An 18,288-nucleotide genomic window follows, 5' to 3' on the forward strand; every position below is an offset into this window, starting at 1 on the left:
CTCTCTCTCTCTCTCTCTCTCTCTTCTCTCACCGGCTTCTCTCTCTTCTCTCTCTCTCTCTCTCTCTCTCTCTCACCGGCTTCTCTCTCTCTCTCTCTCTCTCTCTCTCTCTCTCTCTCTCTCTCTCACCGGCTTCTCTCTCTCTCTCTCTCTCTCTCTCTCTCACCGGCTTCTCTCTCTCACCGGCTTCTCTCTCTCTCTCTCTCTCTCTCTCTCTCTCACCGGCTTCTCTCTCTCTCTCTCTCTCTCTCATCCACCGGCTTCTCTCTCTCTCTCTCTCTCTCTCTCTCTCATCCACCGGCTTCTCTCTCTCTCTCTCCTCTCTTCTCTCTCTCTCTCTCTCTCTCTCTCTCTCTCTCTCTCATCCACCGGCTTCTCTCTCTCTCTCTCTCTCTCTCTCTCTCTCTCTCTCTCTCTCTCTCTCTCTCATCCACCGGCTTCTCTCTCTCTCTCTCTCTCTCTCTCTCTCTCTCATCCACCGGCTTCTCTCTCTCTCTCTCTCTGCCGACCCAATCTCTATCTCCTTGGACCCGATCCTTCTGTCTCTCTCTCTCTCCCCCCACATCCCCATCCTTCCTTTTCTCTCCCTGGACCTTGTAGGCAGGTGCAGTCTGCTTTCCCAACTGTAGGTGGGGCCGAAACGGAGCTGAATCACAGCCCAGAGAGATATCCAGGGGAACCTGGATTCTCTTTGGGTTCCTGGAGGCAGTGTTGCGGTTGGCTGCGCTGCATCCAGGTGACCCTTGGAGACAATCCTGGGTCAGCAGACTTTTTTTAAGTTCCTGCTCCCCCCCCCCCAGGTTTTGGCACGCATTAACGCTTGAGTAGTGTGTAGATAGGTTTCCTGTCTGTCAGGTACAGTATTAGTGGCAGGGAGAGGTTCCAAACAAGAAGGGAAAACTTAGGGCTCTCAATTGCCTTTGACATCTTCCCATTTTGGGTATGAGATGGCCAGGCTAGTCTGCCCTTCAAAACAGATGCTGTTAGGTCAGCTAATACCTGCCCAACTACACGCTGTTGGTATTCGTGAGTGTTCCTGGTTGTGTCCTCTCCTACTGGGCTTGTTCTGAACAGTTTGCTTTGTTTAAGATACAAGTTCTGCCATTTTTTCAATACAGGTTCTTTTAATTACACCTGGACTGTGAATAATTACCGCTGCACCCACACTTGGTGGCAGTTATCAGGATATGTCCTTTGCAGCGGGTGCAGGAGGAGGACTAGGCTCCAGAATGACTCTGCTAGCATTGGGCCTAGCCCTAATACCAAAGTTTATTGGCTCTAACATTCCCCTGGCAGAGTGGGAGGGGAGACTGGAAAGACTCGCCCTAACCCCATGGGGGCAAGAACCCCCTGTGCAAGGACCTCGAGGAGGACCAGAAATGCTGGCGATGTGGCTGTTACAGACACATATCCAAGAACTGTGGGCGATCTGGAGTCAGCCCTCCAGGCTGATTGTCTCCCAGGGCAGAGGGACAACCACCAGGACTGGCAATTCAGAGTCACAGCAAGTCGTAGGACATGGTCCCACCAAGCCCAGTGGTATCTGCCAGCAGGTCAGAGATCCCGGTCATGGAATATGACTTTGACTTATGTGCAGAGATTTAGAGTTTGGGGACAACTGGACCCCTGCTGCCTGTCCCACACAGCAGCCAATAATCTACCTATCCTGGTCGAAGGCATCACCTGTGGGAGAAGTCAAATCAAGGACCAGGTGGTAGAGCAGGTAGGAGTAGTGATGACCCACAGCCCAGTTAACTCAGCAGCGCCTGTTCTGCTGGAGATGAATGTTCAGAAAGACCTGGACTTACCCCACCTGTTGGTCAAATACAAACATTCAGACCAGTGGGCCCATGGCTGCAAACTGCGAGCAGTGTGATTTAGAGTGCACCAGGTCTATAAGGCCCAACAGAGGACAACCAAAAAAAAAACTAAGGGGTGGTCTGTATGGCTCCAAGCAAAAACTACTCTTGGCACCTTGCAAGAGGTAATCTGGTCATTCCCTGTTGAGGTTTACAAGAAGCTACAGGGGGCCACTGTCAAGGTGGAACCCGCAAAGATCCCCTAATGGACAGGAAACAGCCCACCAGCCACTCCCCTGGCAGGGTCCACCGGGGAAGAGTCTTAGTGCAACTAATCAACCTGGAAACAACACCAAATTTGCTGCCTGGTAGGCCACCCTGGCTGATCTCTATGGGGTAGCTCCTCACTGCATCTCTGAGGCCCAACCAGACAACTATGACCCCCTGGGACGAGACCTAACACAGGTCACTACTAAAACAGCTGGATATCCCTTTCAAAGACTTTTCTGTACCTCAACAGAGACTACTTCATCAGCTGCTGGAAAAGCACCTGCTAATGTTTGCCACCAGTCCAGAGGATTATGGGTTCACCAAAGCCATTGACCACACGATCCCCCAGCACTGTGCCAAGAGGTCAAGGACTTATTTTTCAATATGCTACAGAGTGTAGTGATCCAGGAAAGCCGCAGTCCTCGGGCTGCCCCTGTCATCCTAGTGCAAAAGAAGAATTGCATTCTACAGTTCTGTGTGACCTATTGTAAACTCAATGCATGCACCTATCGGGATGCCTACCCACTGCCTTATTACAATCACCACCTCTGAGCCTTTCAAATTGGTCATCATGAACTTTGACGCTCTCCAGCGCCCCTTCTGGTTATCAGTAGGTGCTGGTTTTACGAGAACCACTTCACCAAATTTGTGGTAGTGGTGCCCACCAAGTACCAAACTGCCACCTTTTCTGGGAGAACATTGTCCAACTCTATGGTTGCCCAAAGCAGATCCCGTTGGACCAAGGCCCAAACTTTGAATCAGTAATCATGACAGAACTCTCATGCCGTTGTGGCACCTGAAAGTGTCACATCACCCCCTATCTCCTGCAGGATAATGGCGTCTGTGAGCAGTTCAATTGCACCCTGCTGGGAATGCCCTGGACCCTAGAACTAAGCTACCAAGATCAGTGGCACCAACACATAGGGGCCATGGTGTGGACCTATAACAGCACTGTCCATGAGTCCACTGGCTACACGCCCTTCTTCCTAATGTTTGGGCAATACAGCTGGATGCCCGTGAACCTCCTGTTGGGGAAACCAGAACACCTTCCGGTCTAAACGCCTAGTTCTTGGGTACAAGAGCATTGGGAGTGGATGCAAAAGGGCAAGCAGCTGGTGTTGGGACAAGGAGACAGCACCTGTCTGTACTCTGGAGGAGCTTCCATTGTGTTTGGGAGATCGGATGTTCGTAAAGAATACCAAACACACCATAGGGAGTAAGCTGGAGCCCAAGTGGGAATGCACCCCGTATTGGGTGGTGGGGCAGCCTTTCCCACCCACCCCTGTTTATGATCTAGTCCCTGAGGGGGAGATCCTTTGAAGAAGCGACTACAATGAAATACGCCTTGTGTGCTGGGGAGTGACTGCTCCAGGAAGCCTGCCAATGACCGGGAGGTGTTTGACTCCACAGATATTCCTCCGCTGCATGAAGCCCCTGCTGACCTCTCATGCACTGAGGGCCCTAGTGTCGATAGTCCAACAGACCACAACAACCCTATCTAGTACCACAGACTGTATTGACTTGTTCAAAGATTCAACCCTGGGTCCAGCTGCAGGGGAAACAGGCGACACTTTTGAATCCTTGCCACATACCTAAAAAAGGAACTTTTGTCAAGAAACTCTGGAGATACAAGAGAGTCAGTGCCCTTTGTGATCTAATCCATAGGCAGCTTCCTGCAAGATATTCTAAATATGTTGTTTATTGGTCTGCCTTAACCATACTGATTGTGCTTTTATCACTATTGTTGTTTCTGTGTTGTGATGCCAAGGACAGCCTATGTTAATGATGGGGGGGGGGGGGGGATGTGTAGGCAGGTGCAGTATACTTTCTCCATTGTAGGTGCCACCCGAACCGAGTGGCATCACAGCCTGAATAGGAAGTCAGGGGAAACTGTTTGTCTGTGGGTTCCTAGAGGCAGCATTCCAGTTGGGTTCACTGCATCCAGGTGAACTTTGGAGGCCATCTTGGGTCAGCAGAGTCTTTTTAAAGTTCCTGCTCCCCGGGTTTTGGCGCATATCCCCGTGCGAGTAGTGTAGAGATAGAGAGGTTCCCTGTCTGTCAGGGACAGTATTAGTGGCAGGGAGAGGTTCCAGACGAGAAGGGAAAGTTTAGGGTTCACAATTGTCTTGGCCATCTTGCCATTTGGGTACAAGACGGCCAGGGCAAATTCTGCCCCTCCAAACCGATGCTGTCAATTTGGGTTCTACCTGCTCCATTACACGCTCTTGGTATTTGTGAGTGCTCCCAGTTGGGTCTTTAACTTTGTTTGCCTTGACTACAATGCAAATTCTGCCTTTTCTGCAATTATAAGTTCTGCCTTAGCTACAATACAAGTTATATTGATTGCACCTGAAGTGTGAATTTCACCTGTGTGTGAAACTGCACCCACCCACAACCCGATCCCTGTCTTTTCCGTCTCTGGACCCGATCCCTGTCTTTTCTGTCTCTGGACCCGATCCCTGTCTTTTCCCTCTCTGGACCCGATCCCTGTCTTTTTTCCCTCTCTGGACCCGATCCCTGTCTTTTCCCTCTCTGGACCCGATCCCTGTCTTTTCCCTCTCTGGACCCGATCCCTGTCTTTTCCCTCTCTGGACCCGATCTCTGTCTTTTCCCTCTCTGGACCCGATCCCTGTCTTTTCCCTCTCTGGACCCGATCCCTGTCTTTTCCCTCTCTGGACCCGATCCCTGTCTTTTCCGTCTCTGGACCCGATCCCTGTCTTTTTTCCCTCTCTGGACCCGATCCCTGTCTTTTTTCCCTCTCTGGACCCGATCCCTGTCTTTTTTCCCTCTCTGGACCCGATCCCTGTCTTTTTTCCCTCTCTGGACCCGATCCCTGTCTTTTCCCTCTCTGGACCCGAATCCCTGTTTTTTCCCACTCTCTCTTGACCCAAATCCCTCTCTCTTTCTCTCTCTCCCCTCTCTCTCCAGCATGTCACACTGTATCCGCTGCTCTCCCTATGTTTTTCTTTTTACCTCCCTCCACCCCAAACTTTAATTATTCCTGCCATAAGGGTCCTTGTTCAGGCACTTCCTCTTATAAGGTGTCATCGCTCTGTTCCTGTCTCCCACTTGTGCGCCTGTGTTGTCACAACTGATGGAGACAAGTGACCATGCTAACACACATTTTGCAGGCATGGTCAAGAGCAATGATGTGCATCTGATGCAGGGTGAGCAGATGTAGCCAAGAGGTGGCTACAAATGGGCTGAAGGATATCAGCAATGATAAGAAAATAAAAGATGAAGTATTATATGGGGAAAAAAATGGATATGAATTATGATGCATGCTGCTTTTTTTTTTTTTTTATAAGTTTCAGGTCTATGGTACATGTCCAGCAGTCTACATGTCCCCTCTGTACAATCACTGTTCCATCCCATACTGCCTTGTAATTCTTTCTTCATCTTCCTGAATGTTCATGACCTAAAATCAGCTTGTTTCTGCTGACATGGCCCTGATCAGTCATCTGCCGTCCATATCACTGATCAATCGTCTGTGGTGCGTGTCATTGATCAGTCATCTGCTATTCATATCTCTGATAAATAATCTGTCATCCATATCACTGATCAGTCATCTGCCACTATTCAATCGATCTACCATCCATGTCATTGTTCAGTCATCTGCTGTCCATGTCATTGATCAGTTGTCAGCCATCCAGGTCACTGACCAAGCATTTGCTGCCATGTTATTGATCTGTCATCAGCATATAATGTTATGTTATTAATGAGTCCACCTGTGATCCATATCAGTGATCATTCATCTGCAGTCCTTGTTGTTAATCAGTCATCAGTGGTCCATGTTGTTGATCAGTCACCTGCAGTCCATGTCATTCATCAGTCTAAAACTGTTCTAGAAAGCAGGGCACTGACAAAGACTGTCGCAAAGAGCTGAAGTCTTCAACTTGCAGCTCCAAAATCATTACAGTGTTTATTACAATGGGGTGCCTGATGTTTGCTATATTATGCTGAATTGTTGCCTATCCACCTATCCTGGAATGCTGTGTTTTCCCGTTAGCTGCTCCATGAAAAAGTATGGGGAGGCAGATTTAGCCAAAGTAATTACTCCCTACTAAGCAGCCCACTACAGACCATGGCTCCCTGTCCATCTGTATCCAAGGTCAGCCCACTATAACCCAAGGCTCTCCATTACCATGTATCCAAAGTCAGTGCACTACAGACCATGACTCCCAGTCCATCTGTATACAAAGTCAGCCCACTACAGACCATGGCTTCATATTCACATGTATCCAAAGTCAACCCACTACAGACCATGGTTGCCCATCCACCGGTATCCAAAGTCAGCCCACTACAGACCATGGCTTCATGTTCACATGTATCCAAAGTTAGCCCACTATAACCCATGGCTCTTCATCAATATGTATCCAAAGTCAGCCCACTACAGACCATGGCTCCCTGTCCATCTGTATCCAAAGTCAGCCCACTACAGACCGTGGCTCCCTGTCCATCTGTGTCCAAAGTCAGCCAACTACAGACCATGGTTCCCTGTTCACATGTATACAAAGTCAGCCCACTATAGCCCATGGCTCCCCATCCACATGTATCCAAAGTCAGCCCATTACAGACCATGGCTATCCGTCCATCTTTGTCCAAAGTTAGCCCACTACAGACCTTGGCTCCCTGTCCACATGTATCAAAAGTCAGCCTACTTAAGACTTTGGCTCTCCATCCATCAGTAGTCAGCCCACTACAAATCATGGCTCCCTGTCCAACTGTTTTCAAAGTCAGTACAGACCACAGCTGTCCATCTGTATATAAAGTCAGCCAAGTAGAGACCGTTGCTCACCATCCACATGTATTCAAAATAAGCCCACTACAGACCATAGCTCTCTATCAAGAGTCAGCCCACTACAGACGATGACTTCTTGTACATCTGTATCCAAAATCAGCCCACTACATACTGTTTCTCCATGTCCACAATGAAGTCAGCCCACTACAGACCGTGGCTCCCCCTCCATATACTGTATATCCACTTGAAGATCAGACATTTTCTGGCCTTTTTTGTTTCCATGTGAAAATCTTCTTTTTTTTTGCTAGAAAATTACTTAGAACCTCCAAACAATTTTTTAAAGCAGAGCGCTTAAGTAAAGAATAAATATGTGAGTTTTGCAATTTTTTATATGTCACACGGTATTTGCGCAGCTATTTTGTAAACACAATTTTTGGGAAAAATATACTTTTTAAACTTTGAAAAAAAAAAACACAATACATAACCAAATGTCCTTGTAAAATATATAAGATGATGTAAAACCGAGTAAGTAGATATCAAACATGTCACGTTTTTACAATTGTGCACGCCTGCGCAACGGCGACAGACGATGTAAATTTTATTATATATAGGCGACATTTTAAAAGTCTTTACAGGTTACGACTTTAGATTTACAGAGAAGGACTAGTGCTAGAATTGCTTCCCATAATCTGATGTTCGCGGCGATACCTCACATGTGAGGGACAATCGCGGTTTGCGTGCTTGCAGGACCGATGCACATGTTCAGCTGTCTGTACTAAATTTATTTATTTTTTTTAATTCATTTTTTTTTTTTTTTTTTTTTTTACACTGTTGCTTTATTATTTTTTTTGATCACTTTTATTGCTGTCACAAGGAGTGACCCACTACAGACCTTGGCTCCCATGACTCCATCTACATGTATCCAAAGTCAGCCCACTACAGACTATGGCTCTCTGTCCATTCTTAAGTCAGCCTACTGCAGACCTTGGCTCCCTGTCCGCATGTATTGAAAGTCAGCCCAGTACAGACCAAGCTTCCTCATCTATCCCAAAGCCAGCCTACTGCTGTCCATGGGTCCCTGTCCACATGTATCCAGAGTCATCCCACTACAGACCATGGTTCTATGTCCATCAAAAATTGAGGCCACTACAGACTTGTGGCTCTCTGTCCACCCCAAAGTCAGCCTACTACAGACCAGTACAGACCATGCCTTCCTGTCCATCCCAAAGCCAGCCTACTGCTGTCCACATGTATCCAGAGTCATTTCACTACAGACCATGGTTTTCTGGCCATCAAAAACTCAGGAGACTACAGCCCATGGCTCCCCATCCGCATGTATTCAATGTCAGCCTACTGCCATCCATGGCTCCCTGTCCACATGTGTCCAGAGTCATTCCACTACAGACCATGGTTCTATGTCCATTAAAAAGTCAGGCCACTATAGAATGTGGCTCCCTGTCCACCCCCAAGTCAGCTTACTACAGGCCTTGGCTCTCTGTCCACATGTATCCAAAGTCAGCTTAGTACAGAGCATACCTCCCCATCCATCCCAAAGCCAGCCTACTGCTGTCCACATGTGTCCAGTTATTTCACTACAGACCATGGTTCTGTGTCCATCAAAAACTCAGGCCACTACAATTTCTTGCTCTACATCCACATTTATTTAAAATCAGCCCACTATAGACCATGCCTCCCCATCCACATGTATCCAAAGTCAGCCCACTACAGCCAGTGCTGTATAATGGCCTAGGCCGACAAGGCCCAGGCCTAGGGCAGCACTTTGCAGGGGGGGGGGGGGGGGTGGCAAAAAAGCCTCCACCTGAGACTCTACTTGCCACTGGTTGCTAGAGCCACCTGGCGACTCCTTGGCCATGCCCATAATTCAAAGCGGAGGAGGATTTAACTTCCTCCTCCTCGTGCTTAGTGATCGTGGGGCCCAAAGCAGCTGCAAAGTTGGGTCTCTTGTCACAGAGAGGGCACAGGAGGGACTGCAGGCAGGGCTGAGGGGTCTCCCACCCCCTTCTTTCTTCCAGCCCTCCCTCCCCCACCCCCCCTCTTTCTCCCACCCCCTCTCTCTCTCAACTCCCCTCACCCACCTCGCTCTCTCTCTCACCCCCCTCTCTCGCCCCCTTTCTCTCTCACCCCTCTCCCACCCCCCTCTCCCGCCCCCTCTCTCTCACCACCCTCTCATTCTCTCACCATCCTTTCTCTCTCCCATCTCCCTCACCCCCCTCTCTCTCTCTCTCAACCCCCTCTCTCGTGCGATCTCAGGTATTCGTGCTGGGACTTGTAGTCCTTCAATTTTGGAAGGAGGGACTTCACACAGGGCTAGGGGGTCTCCCACCTCCTCTCTCTCTTCCAGCCCTCCCTCACCCACCCCCCCTTTTTCTCCCACCCCCCTCTCTCTCTCTCTCAACCCCCCTTACTCACCTCTCTCTCCCACCCCCCTTCTCTCTCACACCCTTTTTCTCCCACCCCCCTCTCACTCTCTCCCACCCCCTCTCTCTCTCTCTCCCACCACCCTCTCATTCTCTCACCACCCCTTCTCTCTCCCACCCCCTCTCTCTTTCTCACCCCTCTCCCTCTCTTACCCCTCTCTTTCTCTCTCCCTCCCCCTCTCTCTCTCCCATCCACTCTCTCTCTCTCTCTCACCCCCTCTCTCTGCCACCACCCTCTCCCTCTCTCACCCCCCTCTCTTTCTCATCCCCCCTCTCTCATCGCCCTTCTTTCACTCATCCCCTTTCTCGTGAGATCTCAGGGGTTCATGCTGGGACTTGTAGTCCTTCAATTTATTTTGGAAGGAGACACATCCATTAAACAGGAAGGGGTGGGGCAAATTTACCTAGGAGGGGGGCGTCCAATTTTAGTCTTGCCTGGGGCAGCACAAAATCAAAATAAACCACTGACTACAACAACCCATAGCTTCCTGTCCATCTTGGAGTAGGAGCAGAATGCTGGAGAAGGCCAAATCTACTCCTACAGGGCAAACATAATGTAACAACCAGGTAACCTAAATATTCTAAGTCTGCAATTTTAAAAGAACAGATATCCGACTTGCACTTCAGGCTGAAATCTTTATTGGACGTGTTTTTTTTTTTTTTTTTCCCTAACTGTATAAAAAAACTAAACCAGAAATGAACAGCATTCCTAGAAGGCATTTAGCAGAACTTGTACCATTTATGTCTTTGGAAATGCCACCTTTTGCCATCATTTAGTGTCTTTACATTTAGCCTCTCAATTTTGTTTTGTATGTTCCAGGCAAATCCCATTTGGCAATAGTTCAGCGGGTCAACAATGAAGGGGAAGGAGACCCATTCTATGAAGTGATGGGGATTGTAACCTTGGAGGATATAATAGAAGAGATCATCAAATCTGAAATCTTGGATGAGACGGATCTGTACAGTAAGTAACTCAATTCAAACGTAACTCAAACCTTGCAAAATAAAGTTGGGATACTTTAATGCTGATCCAAAATCAGAACCTGAGTTTAGGTTTACAGTGGGGATCGAAAGTTTGGACACCCCAGGTAAATATTTGTGTTAACCACTTTACCACTAGAGGATTTTGCTGTCTTACGTCCAGGCCACTTTTTGCGATTCGGCGCTGTGCGACTTTAACTGACAATTGCGCGGTCGTGCGACGCTGTACCCAAACAAAATTTATGTCCTTTTTTTCCCACAAACAGAGCTTTCTTTTGGTGGTATTTGATCACCTGTGCGATTTTTTACTTTTTGCGCTATAAACAAAAAAAGAGCGTAAATTTTGCAAAAATAACAATATTTTTCACATTTTTTTATATGAAATTCCCCCCCAAAAAAATGTAAAAATCAAAATTTTTTAAAATTTTTGGCCAATTTGTTTTCTGCTACCTATGTTTGGTAAAAAAATTCACAATAAGCGTATTTTGATTGGTTTGCGCAAAAGTTATTGCGTTAACTAACTAAGGGAAAGATTTTTGTCATTTTTGGTGTTTTTTTTTTTAACGAGTTATGGCGGCGATCTGCAATTTTTTTTTTTTGCGGCGGACAGATCAGACCCTTGACTGACATTTTTGACACTTTTGGGGTTACCAGTGACATTACTGCAGTAATCAGTGCTATATATATGCACTGTTACTGTAAAAATGACACTGGCAGGGAAGGGGTTAATTTTATTGGAGAGGGAGGGGGTTAATGTATGCCTGGTGCTTACTAACGTGTGTGGGGGGAGGTGACTGAGTGACACAAGGACAGATCCAGGGTTCAGCTATGCTGAACCCTGCAATCTGACCCAGGCTCCAGTGCTCCCTCTTCTCTCCTCCGCTCCAGGCTGTGGGCAATCCTTTGGCGTCCTCAGTTAAAACGCATGGCTAATAACCCTGCATTGTATGTAGAGGAGGCAGGTGTTTGACCACAGCTAGGAGAGCCTAATGCCTCGTACACACGAAACGATTATCGGCCGACCGATCGTCCGACTTTTGTCCAGAGTGGTGTTTTGTTGGTTGGAATGTGCCTAGACTGCACACGAATTTTCTCGGCCAACAAAAATCTATTTCTGAAGTGATGTCATGTGCTGGTTTACTTTCCGTGTGTTTTTTCTTCTCTGAGCATGCCCAGTCTTGCTCATCAGATTTTTGTCTGCCGAAATCTGTACTGACTGACCGAAAATCGGCCGTTGTGTTGACGGCCAACAAAAATTTTATAGCCTGCACACCAGATTTTTTTCGGCCGAAAAGTCGGTTGTCGGAAGCATCATACTAACAAGCCGAAAATCGGCAGATCGGACGTTGGCCGAAAATTCACGGCCAATTATCGACGCGTGTGTACGAGGCTTTGGAGTGGGGTTTTGTTTAGGATCAGTCACATGGATGGAGGGAGCCTACAGGAGCAAGGAGTAAGCTAAGATTCCTAACTCTGTACTCTTTACCCTTGTACCCCTAGACTTAAGCCTAACTCCAGGTTGTATTTAACTTTAAATAGTTTGTTTATGCCAAGCTGGATGAATCTTTTAAATCCCTGTGGCTTTGTTGTGTGTTTTTTGTAGTTTTATTAGATTTCTTGGTGACCGAACAATATAAATATACAGAGACACCCATATAGGAACCCTTCCCATGTGTCCTTTCTCTGCTTTCAGAGATTCTAAGGAACACTGGGCCCCCAATATACATATAACAGTGACCATAGATGGTAGTAATGGTGGGAATGTGGACAACCCAGAGAGTGGAGCAGAACCAAGAAAACCTTCTCATCTCCTCCTGGTGATGGAAACAACAACATCCATTTACATGATTTTGGTGTCTGGGCTGTCCACATCTCTGTCATTCCCAGCACTAGTGGTCATGAGATTGGGCAATGTGGACAACCCAGAGAGTGGACCAGAACTGAGAAAACCTTCTCTTCTTGTCAATGGAAACCACAAAACCCATTTACATGATTCTGGTGTCAAGGTGGTTTCTGGGTTGTCTACATCTGACGTTCCCAGCACTAGTGGTCATGAGATAGGGATGTGGACTTCAGACGGGTTGGCTTTATTATTATCCTCAGATCCAATTCTTGTCCCATCCTCTCTCTCTGCTATCCTTTCCACCTACTTATTATTTATTCTTTATTACTTATTATCTATTTCCACCTAATATTATTTATATTATATTGTTGATTGAGAATAAAAATGAAGCACACATCTTACCTCCTCTCTGCTAATAATATGTACAAAGGTTGTTGGAAGGGAAGTACCTGGATCACTGAAGGCTTCAGCGAGCATCCAGAATGGTCTTTCCTCCATACAGGCCCTGGTTCTTAGATGTCCAGAATGTTCACTTCCAGACAAGTCCCTTGGGTTCAGTTTTCTATTAGTTAGTCTCTAGTCTCTCTTTAGTGTCTCTAGTTTTTATATGATTTTTTATTTGTTACTTTTCCCTCTATTAGCTGATAATAGGAAAAAGGAAAGAAATCCCCACCGAGGGAAGAAACAACAGGACTTCTCCCTGTTCAAGCTTCCTGACTGTGAGATGAAGGTGAAGATTTCTCCTCAGCTCCTCTTGGCCACCCATCGCTTCATGGCTACAGGTAGGTACAGTCTGTTCAATGTACTGCCATGCCAGAAGGATCATTAGGTTCAATATGCAGTTCTAGAGATTCTGTGCTGAGGGCACATTTCCATTTGGTTATACAATGTATATCTGTGAAATGTAGAATTTATTATTCAACATTTCTTTGAAGGCCTTGTTCAATCACTGCTTTACACTTACATAGAAAAAAATTACTGTGTAGGTAGGCCCCTACCCCTATTGATGCAAAACAACATAGAAAGAAAAGATGGGGCTTTCTAGGCCAATTGGGAGAAGGACGATCAAAAAAAACAATCAATTATATATTAAAAAAAAACCTTGTTTATTGGTACAACTTAAAAAACATATATGACATTAGGGTATCTAACCCAACATCAATACAACACAGAATTAAAAAGATACATTAGCGCATAAATACTTTCCCATAAGGGGGTTTCAAGGACTCATTAACCACTTAAGCCCCGGAAGATTTTACCCCCTTCCTGACCAGGGGGTATTTTGCGATTCGGCACTGCGTGACTTTAACGGACAATTGCGCGGTCGTGCGACGCTGTACCTAAACTAATTTGACGTCCTTTTTTTCCCACACACAGAGCTTTCTTTTGGTGGTATTTGATCACCTGTGCGATTTTTTGATCATGCGCTATAAACAAAAAAATAGCGACAATTTTGCAAAAATAACAATATTTTTCAAATTTTTTTATATGAAATTCCCCCAAAAGAAATGTAAAAATCAATTTTTTTTAAATTTTTGGCCAATTTGTTTTCTGCTACATATTTTTGGTAAAAAAAATCACAATAAGCGTATTTTGATTGGTTTGCGCAAAACTTATTGCGTTTACTAACTAAGGGAAAGATTTTTGTCATTTTTGTTTTTTTTTTTTTTTAACGCGTAATGGCGGCGATCTGCGATTTTTTTTTTTCCCGGGACTGCGACATAGTGGCGGACAGATCGGACCTTTGACTGACATTTTTGACACTTTTGGGGTTACCAGTGACGTTTCTACAGTAATCAGTGCTATATATATGCACTGTTACTGTAAAATTACACTGGCAGTGAAGGGGTTAACTTTTTTTTGAGAGGGAGGGGTTATGTGTGTCCCTAGGGGCGTGATTCTAACTGTGATTGGCTGTGGCTTGAGGTGTAGGAACAGTGATCAACGGTCCTACATAGTAGAACCGTATGATCACTATTCCTACACAGGGGAGAATGACAGGCGGCTTGTTTACATCAGCCGCCTGCCTTTCTCCCGCTGTCACGGACGATCGTGAGTGAGCGGTGGACATCGGGTCCGCCGCTCACACGCGCGGGGGGGTCCGTGACTCCAGTGGCGCGCGCACGCTCCCCAGAGCCTCATAGGCTAGTGACGTACCGGTACGTCACTTTGCCTGTGAGGGGCTGACCGCCGCAGTATATGTACTTGCGGCGGTCGGCAAGTGGTTAAAGATGTTATAAGGTCTCTGGTGGAATAACGGTCTAGGGGTCCCAGCAAGCCAACGTGTTTAGGTATTTCTGCAATATTACATATACAACAAAAAATTAGAAACCATGACATATGTATCAACAACAAAAACACCAAGGAACCAGAAAAAAAAGTATATATCATACAGTATACATGAATATATGATTTGTACTGACCCCACTATATAATGGAACATGGATGGGCAGGACCGACAGACCACCAATGATCAGAAAAATCTCCAGATCACACAGTGAATGTCTTTTTCGTATTGTACTTGTATAGGAGTTGTTCCCTCTTTGTGCTAATCGGAGTATATAATTGCTTGGTCTGCAATGTATGCAGCATGCATTCACAGCAAGATGGGTTCTTGTCAATCAAGTTAAGCAAATCCCAAAATTAGGGTCATAAATCTAGCTGGATATTCCAAATATAAAGGGGGGAGAGACTTTCCCATAGACACTTACATGTTTCACCACTTAATGATGGCTGTACAAATGTATGGACTGCATTGTATGCCGTGCCGCCACATACAGTACATGAGTACCTGTGTTTTGTGCTGGGAATATGCTTGATTATGCTCCCTGGCACTCAGAAATACACTGTCAGTGATACCCCCTATGCTAGGAGTAATAACCAGGAGCCAGTAGGAGGAGCTCCGGATTATGTAATCACTATGATAGGAAAAATAAGATAAGTGCGCTCAACCAAATATACAGGCGAATTTTATAAATATCAATAAATATACATACAATGTGTATAATATAGTGTCCTATACAAATACCCCTCAGAGACTTTGATAGGGTGCAAAACAAACGTGATGCAGGTGATATTAAACAGTCTTTCAACAAATGTATATGAAGGTGGCTCCTTCACAGTAAAAAAATAAAAGGAATGGCCAAGTTTATTAATAAAAAGACAGACACTTACATGATAAGATGAATAAAGGACATGTGTATCCTTCTGAGAGCCGGCGCGGCCGCCTGCAGTGTGGACCGCCCTGTGTATCGTGATGGTGAGGCTCCTCCACCCAACGCGTTTCCACTCACAAGGCGTCAGCTGGGAAGCCAGCTTTTATTTTGGGACACATTTTCCTGGGAGGGCTGAGCCTCCAAACGTGGATGTCTGTACCCATAAGGAGAAGTGAGTCTAATAGTGTGGGATCCGTGGGAACTGTAGGGAGAACACAGTGCAGTATAAAGGTTTATTGACGTAAAATCACATTCATGGGTACTCACAAGAGAACATGTGAATGAGCATGGGGGTATCCGTATGTGTAAGGGTCCATCATTCCGATGCTATGATCAGGATGGCTCAAGCGGTCACGATCCCCAGAGATATTTGTATAGGACACTATATTATACACATTGTCAGTGCTGTATCCTGGCCTAGGCCGACAAGGCCCAGGCCTAGGGCGGCACATTGAAGGGGGGTGGCAAAAAAAGCTGCCCCCGCCGCCACCTGACACTCTACTGGCCACTGGTTGCTGGAGCTGCCTGGCGTCTAGCAACCAGTAACATGGCGGCCGCGACTCCCTGAACTTGCCCATAATTCAAAGCGGAGGAGGATTTCATTTCCTCCTCCTTGCGCTTAGTGCTCATGGGGCCCAAAGCAGCTGCCAAGTTGAGACCCTTGTCACAGAGAGGACACAGGAGGGACTTCACACAGGGCTAGGGGGTCTCCCACCTCCTCTCTCTCTTCCAGCCCTCCCTAACCCACCCCCCTTTTTCTCCCACCCCCCTCTCTCTCTCTCAACCCCCCTTACCCACCTCTCTCTCCCACCCCCCTTCTCTCTCACCCCCTTTTTCTCCCACCCCCTCTCACTCTCTCCCACCCCCCCTCTCTCTCTCCCACCACCCTCTCATTCTCTCACCACCCCTTCTCTCTCCCACCCCCCTCTCTCTTTCTCACCCCTCTCCCTCTCTTACCCCTCTCTTTCTCTCTCCCTCCCCCCTCTCTCTCTCCCATCCACTCTCTCTCTCTCTCTCTCACCCCCTCTCTCTGTCACCACCCTGTCCCTCTCTCACCCCCCTCTCTTTCTCATCCCCTCTCTCTCCCACCCTCCCCCCCTCTCTCATCGCCCTTCTTTCACTCATCCCCTTTCTCGTGAGATCTCAGGGGTTCATGCTGGGACTTGTAGTCCTTCAATTTATTTTGGAAGGAGACACATCCATTAAACAGGAAGGGGTGGGGCAAATTTACCTAGGAGGGGGGCGCCCAATTTTAGTCTTGCCTAGGGCAGCACAAATTCAAAATACACCACTGTACATTGTATGTATATTTATTTATATTTATACAATTCACCTTGTATATTTGGTTGAGCGCACTTATCTTATTTTTTCCTATTTCTGTACTCTTTTTAGTTCTTAGAGTTTTTAGTGCAGCCACCATTTCTATTGGTTAGCGCACCCACAACAATTTACATTATCACTATGATAGTTTGGGAGCCTCCCTGCTGTCTGTCTACTGCTCCTCCATCTATACATTGAGGAAGCTTTCTCAGTGTTTGACTTTTGTTCATTGCAGTCACATCCTGATTAATCTGGCTAAGAAACACAAATGTTTAAATCAAAGGGCTAAGAAAAAAGATGGGGCTTTGTATGGACAAATGGAGAGAGGATGATCACAATTATCACTCCATTATATTAAAATGACTCTCTTTATTGTACAAACATGTAGAAAATATACTATGAATACATAAGAAAAATAGATAAAAGAAAATTGCATGTGTAAAAATATATTCCCATAGGGAATGCTGATACAGTGTATCTCAATAGATGTTACGGTCTCTAGATAGCACACTCTAGGGTCCCCAGCAAGCCGACGCATTTCGCAACATGGCTTCCTCAGGGCCAGAGACACCAAGGCAGACCGATATTTCCAGCTGCGATAGAGACCTTAGCGGACACATGCGTTGAGGAGCAGATCAGTGCAGGTGGGTATATAAGGGGGGTGTGCAATAAAGCAACTGCAACCATGCAGATCCGGAAGAAAAATTACCATTCAATATCCTCTCAAAGTTATCGTAGGACCCCAAACTACAGGCAACAGACACGTTCTTTGTGTGATACTACATCAACATTAATGGGGTCTCTATTAAGACCACTGTGTACATGAGGCAGGTGCTTCATAGAGTATATTCTATACCAGTGTTTCTCAACCTTTTGTCAGTCAAGGCACCCTTTAAAAATGATGGACAGTCTCGAGGCACCCTTTAAAAATGATGGACAGTCTCGAGGCACCCTTTAAAAATGATGGACAGTCTCGAGGCACCCTTTAAAAATGATGGACAGTCTCGAGGCACCCTCGAAAAATGATGGACAGTCTCGAGCCACCCTTTAAAAATGATGGACAGTCTCGAGGCACCCTCGAAAAATGATGGACTGTCTCGAGGCACCCTCGAAAAATGATGGACAGTCTCGAGCCACCCTTTAAAAATGATGGACAGTCTCGAGGCACCCTTTAAAAATGATGGACTGTCTCGAGGCACCCTTTAAAAATGATGGACAGTCTCGAGGCACCCTTTAAAAATGATGGACAGTCTCGAGCCACCCTTTAAAAATGATGGACAGTCTCGAGGCACCCTCGAAAAATGATGGACTGTCTCGAGGCACCCTTTAAAAATGATGGACTGTCTCGAGGCACCCTCGAAAAATGATGGACAGTCTCGAGGCACCCTTTAAAAATGATGGACAGTCTTGAGGCACCCTTTAAAAATGATGGACTGTCTCGAGGCACCCTATTCTAAAATGTATAAACTTTTCTAATAGTTTTACACAATGCAGTTACATCCACACAAGTAGGACACCCAAACTTAGAGGTGATTTATTCTTCCAAAGCAAATCCACTTTTGCAAACTGGTACTGACTAGTATTACAATGTTTGTCTTCTCCCTTATTTTTTCTCCTTCACTCAGCTAATGTGACCCTAGCACTGATGGAGAAGGGCAGGGGAGGGTCAAACAGCAAGAAG

At 46.3% G+C, this 18,288-nt stretch overlaps 1 protein-coding gene across 1 annotated transcript in view; it reads left to right on the plus strand.

Moving 5' to 3' along the window:
- Nucleotides 1-18,288, plus strand: part of CNNM1 (cyclin and CBS domain divalent metal cation transport mediator 1) — a 92,983-nt gene that overhangs the window by 4,229 nt on the left and 70,466 nt on the right. The window contains exons 2-3 of the mRNA XM_082268365.1: nt 10,069-10,212; nt 12,714-12,854. Of these exons, the coding sequence (XP_082124491.1) occupies nt 10,069-10,212; nt 12,714-12,854 (285 nt within the window). The remainder of the gene's footprint in view (nt 1-10,068; nt 10,213-12,713; nt 12,855-18,288) is intronic.

The sequence above is a fragment of the Pelophylax lessonae genome, assembly GCF_965119305.1.
Source record: "Pelophylax lessonae genome assembly, chromosome: 9".
Classification (NCBI taxonomy): Eukaryota; Metazoa; Chordata; class Amphibia; order Anura; family Ranidae; genus Pelophylax; species Pelophylax lessonae.